Source organism: Vombatus ursinus, unplaced genomic scaffold (genome assembly GCF_900497805.2).
Source record: "Vombatus ursinus unplaced genomic scaffold, bare-nosed wombat genome assembly UNPS02010788.1, whole genome shotgun sequence".
In the NCBI taxonomy this organism is placed as follows: Eukaryota; Metazoa; Chordata; class Mammalia; order Diprotodontia; family Vombatidae; genus Vombatus; species Vombatus ursinus.
In genome coordinates this window covers 4,195,914-4,200,199 of record NW_020950566.1, presented here as the reverse complement: position 1 = coordinate 4,200,199, position 4,286 = coordinate 4,195,914, and the positions used below count along the sequence as shown (strand labels likewise).

The 4,286-nt window shown below is 49.9% G+C and overlaps 1 protein-coding gene across 1 annotated transcript; it reads right to left on the bottom strand.

The window, feature by feature from the left end:
- Nucleotides 1–891: 891 nt before the first annotated feature.
- Nucleotides 892–2,690, bottom strand: LOC114038075 (endogenous retrovirus group S71 member 1 Env polyprotein-like). Its single transcript, XM_027855176.1, has 2 exons — nucleotides 2,000–2,690; nucleotides 892–1,886 (listed from the first exon to the last, which is right to left on the bottom strand). Exons 1-2 carry the CDS (start codon nucleotides 2,688–2,690, stop codon nucleotides 892–894), a joined length of 1,686 nt encoding a protein of 561 aa, XP_027710977.1.
- Nucleotides 2,691–4,286: the final 1,596 nt, after the last annotated feature.

Below are 4,286 nucleotides of genomic sequence, written 5' to 3'. Positions count from 1 at the left end.
TACTGTCAGAAATAATTGGTATGTTGATTGATTTTGCTGATCTGCCAGGTCCCTGGATACCAGAAACTGATACTTCAAGGATGATGGAAATTATTTACAATATTGTATAATTACTATATTGGCCATAAAGAAACCATTTTATATCTAAGAACCTTGTAGTGATATTTAAATATTTTTAAAATTGTGAATTCTATCTTCCTCCCTTCTTTGCTAGGTGGGGGATTTTGAGTGCAAAACATTGAATATATGATCACACATAACTCGTGTGGGTTAGTCTTGCTAAATTGCTTTTTTTCTCTTTTCTTTTAAATTCTTTGTTATAAGGAATGGCTTTCTGAGGAGGCAGAAAAGGGGAAGAGAGATGTGTTTGGAAATGAAGGTAATTTAAAAACAACAGATAGTAATCTAAATTAATTTAAAAAAAGAAATCTGTTGTTACTGGAAAAAATATTTCCACTGAGTTCATACGAGGTAACTACTGCAGAATAACACGATCACAACACAGAGATTGCAGAGGTTAAAACCTAGGTGTAGTCATGTTTAAGAACAGATTCCAGGCTTGGAAAAAGAACTTCAAACCTTGATTAGGGTGAAATGGATGGGCCGAGAGTAACCAGACACACGCCAAATTAGAAAATAGAGAGCATTTACTGGAGCCAGCCGGCGACTGTCCCCTGGATGCAATCCTAGGAGAGCAGTCCCAAGCAAGGGAAATAACAAAACTTTATACCCAGCAATTTACAATTGTGGATTAGCGATCCTTTGAGGTAGGAGAGTTTACAATTGTGGATTAGCGATCCTTTGAAGTAGAAACTGAGGAGGTTAGGCTAGGGGGTTGTTTTTGTGACAACTCAGTCCACCTCACTCCCCCCTTTTCACGGACGAAAAGAGTCAGACGGGGGACTCATCAGAGTCCAGAGGAGCATAGGATTGACGCAGGACAAACAACTGGAGTGCTTGCACTCGTTTCTGGACATAGCAGGTTATGCATTTTATGAAACAAGGGGCCACGAGTAACCCAAGGAGGAGAAGGGCCAGAGGGCCCACCACTCCGGAGAGTAGGGTGGTTAGCCAGGGGGACCAATTATACAGGGTCTGATACCAAGAAGACCCCGTTGCCCGTGCGCGGTCCCTCTCATCTAACCGCTGCCTAAAGGCTTGCAAGGACTCCCGAATAACTCCAGACCGATTGGCGTAGAAACAGCAGGTTTCTCCCAACGCCATGCATAAGCCTCCCTGTTTGAGGAACAGTAGGTCCAAGCCTCGGCGGTTCTGGAGAACCACCTCAGCCAAGGAGTCTAGAGAAGTTTCAAGGTGTGAGACTAGCTCTTCCAAGGAGCGTAGGTCCTTGTCTACCTGTGCACTCAAGGCACCATAGTTGGCTTTCCCCTGTATCAGGGCTGAGGCCCCAACAGCAGCGGAGCCGGCCACTCCGAGTCCCACCAATATGGGAACCAAGATAGGTGCAGCCCTCCTGGAGCGAGTTAGGCCAAAATGCTCAGCTGCCCCTTCCTCTGAGTAGACATATACCTGAGGAAAGACACACACCACTACACAGAGCTCGGTCGGGTTGAGGAAATGAATGCCCTGCATGCAGGTTGTGAGTCCTCTGGTACAAGCAAACCATACTCCAGGTGGGGCGGTTAACAGGAGGTCAGAGCTTTTGGATGTGGGGGAAATAAGAATGGCTGAAGTGCACGTAGCGTTGAACGGGGAGGACCGCAGCGGGTAGTCAGGCCCGAGCAAACACATCCCTTTGCCCTGGACATCGTCTAGGGTAAGTCTAGGCTTGTCTGGGTTACAGCGGGCAGGTATGGCAGAGGGTTGTTTGGACTTACTTAAAGATAACTTTCCCACAGAGGTGATGTTAAGTTCGATAGCAATTCCTACGAAATGGGGGGGGCTGGATTCAGACACAGCCAACAGGAGGTGGTTATGTTTGGATCAGACAAATTTAGGAATGAGTGGACAGCAGAGAGTGTATCAAAAATGGGGGAACCTAGGTTAGTGAGGGTCTCTGGATTTTCGGGAGCCTCTGGTACCAGGTCCCTAACAGATGGTGGGGCGAGAGTCAACATGGCTTGTGGGTTAAGGATGGGATTCGGACCTATTGGGAGTGTATGGGTGGGAACTGCGATTTTCTGAATGGTAAAAAGGACCCCATTATCCCACCCAGTCATATATAACCTCAAACCCCAAGAATGCCCGAGATTCCAAGAGTCATCAGTGTCCTGCTTGACTGTTAGAATCATAGGGTTACATTTCCCAGGCCAGCAGGAGGCGGGGAGGGGGCTTTGTCTCTCCAGGGTGATTAGGGGGTCCCGGCCGCCCCTAGGAATCCACCTGGCCACAGTCTCACAACCCCATTCTGCGCAGTGAAAGTGATTACTACCCTGACAGGAAGGATTCCCCATGGCCGGACAAACATAGAATTCAATACTTCTGATTCTCACTTCCCCTGCCCCGGGTGTGGTTGGAGTGGTGGGAATAGTGGGGCAGTATCCCCATCCCCCAGCGATAGAGTCCCGCATAGCCCGGTTTTGATTCCATCCTGGTCCCAAGAGGGCACAGAGGTCAAACTTGAAAGTGGGGGCTCCGTAACTGGTGAGAGCTTGGACGGTGGTCCCATCGTTAGTTCGGGAGAGAATCCACCTGGATGGGGTAGGGCTATAGGGGTCACCCAAAGTCATCTCACAAGCAAAAAGAAAGAGAAGAAGAATCAAGTTCTGGAGAGTCGAAGCTTTAGGTTGGACACTGCTTCTGCTGTCCAAGCGGTGGAGTTGGGCTCTGGGGCCTTCTTGATGTGTGACCGATGTATCCATGCCTTGCGGCCGGCAACCTTGACGGCAGAGGGGTTGCAGAGGATAATTTGATACGGGCCCGTCCACCGTGGTTCCAGGGCTGGTCCAGCTGGAAGCTTGCGAGTGAGGACCCAGTCTCCCGGTGACAGGGCGTCTGATGAAGTTGCAGGGGCTGGTTCTTTCCCCGCAGCTTTCAGGACCGAGCGCACAGCGTTCTGGACCTCACGCAAAGCCTGGAAGGACTTAAGAAGAGTCAGATTAGTGAAATCTGGGGCTGGAATAGCTGCAGATACTCTTGGAATAATAGGAGGAGGGGCTCCATAGAGGATCTCATATGGAGATAAAGAGAGGGTTGAGGAATTGGGAGTACACCGGGCCCGGAGGAGGGCGAAGGGAAGGAGACTGACCCAGCTATCGCCAGTTTCTATTTTAAGTTTAGCAATGTGCTCCTTTAGAGTTCTATTCATCCTCTCTACCTGCCCTGAACTTTGAGGCCTATATGCACAGTGCAATTTCCATTTCAATCCCAGCATCTTTGATAGGCTTTGAATTGTTGCAGATACAAATGCTGGGCCGTTGTCAGAGCCTATCGAGGCCGGCAGGCCAAATCTAGGAATAAGTTCAAGGAACAGCTTTTTGACCACTACGGTTGCAGTTTCAGTTTTGACTGGAAATGCTTCCGGCCATCCAGAAAATGTGTCCACGAATACAAGGAGAAAAAGGTACCCTCCCAACCCAGCTCCCATGTCAGTAAAGTCTACTTCCCAATGGTCGCCAGGAAATGTTCCTCGTGGTCTATCAGTCGGTATCCTTGATTGTGATCGTGGGTTGACTTTGGCACATGCAAGGCATCTTCTTGCGGCTTCCTCGGCCGCCTGCTTCATCCCAGGGCTGTAGAAGTGTCGGCTCACCAGGTCGTAAAGCCGGGTTCCGCCTAAGTGGGTAAGGCTATGAAGAGTCATCAACAGGGGTAGCAACAGTGCCTTGGGCAGAATTAGCAAGCCATTTGGGTGTCTTCTCCATCCCCCCTTTTCAGGGGTGCCATCCGGATCACTGGATTGATAAGACGGTTGGACAGGCAGCGTTCCCTCAGGTTCCACGACCATAGCGGGTATCAAGGGCTTGCAGGCAGCCGCTCGGGCAGCCCTATCCGCTGCCGCGTTCCCTAGAGACGGGGGGTCAGTTCCACGGGTGTGAGCAGGAACATGAATTACCACCACCTCCTTGGGAAGCCAGACAGCATCCAGTAGTTCCTGGATCTGACTCTTGTTCCTAATCTCCTTACCCGCCGAGGTTAACAGTCCCCGTTGGACATATACATATCCATGGACATGAACAGTGGCAAAGGCATAGCGGCTATCTGTGTAAATATTTACTCGCCTCCCTGCAGAGAGTCTAAGGGCTTGAGTTAAGGCAATGAGTTCAGCACGTTGAGCAGATGTGCCGGGGGGTAGAGTGGTCTCCCAGAGGGTCTCAACCGGAGTG

What these genes read in the sequence shown, in the direction of transcription:
- LOC114038075 (XM_027855176.1), bottom strand. Translation starts at nt 2,690, where the DNA reads ATGACTTTGGGTGACCCCTATAGCCCTACCCCATCCAGGTGGATTCTC. An exon ending in AGAGACCCTCACTAACCTAG is followed by an intron (nt 1,887 to 1,999) that starts GTTCCCCCATTT and finishes CCCATTTCGTAG; the next exon opens with GAATTGCTATCGAACTTAAC.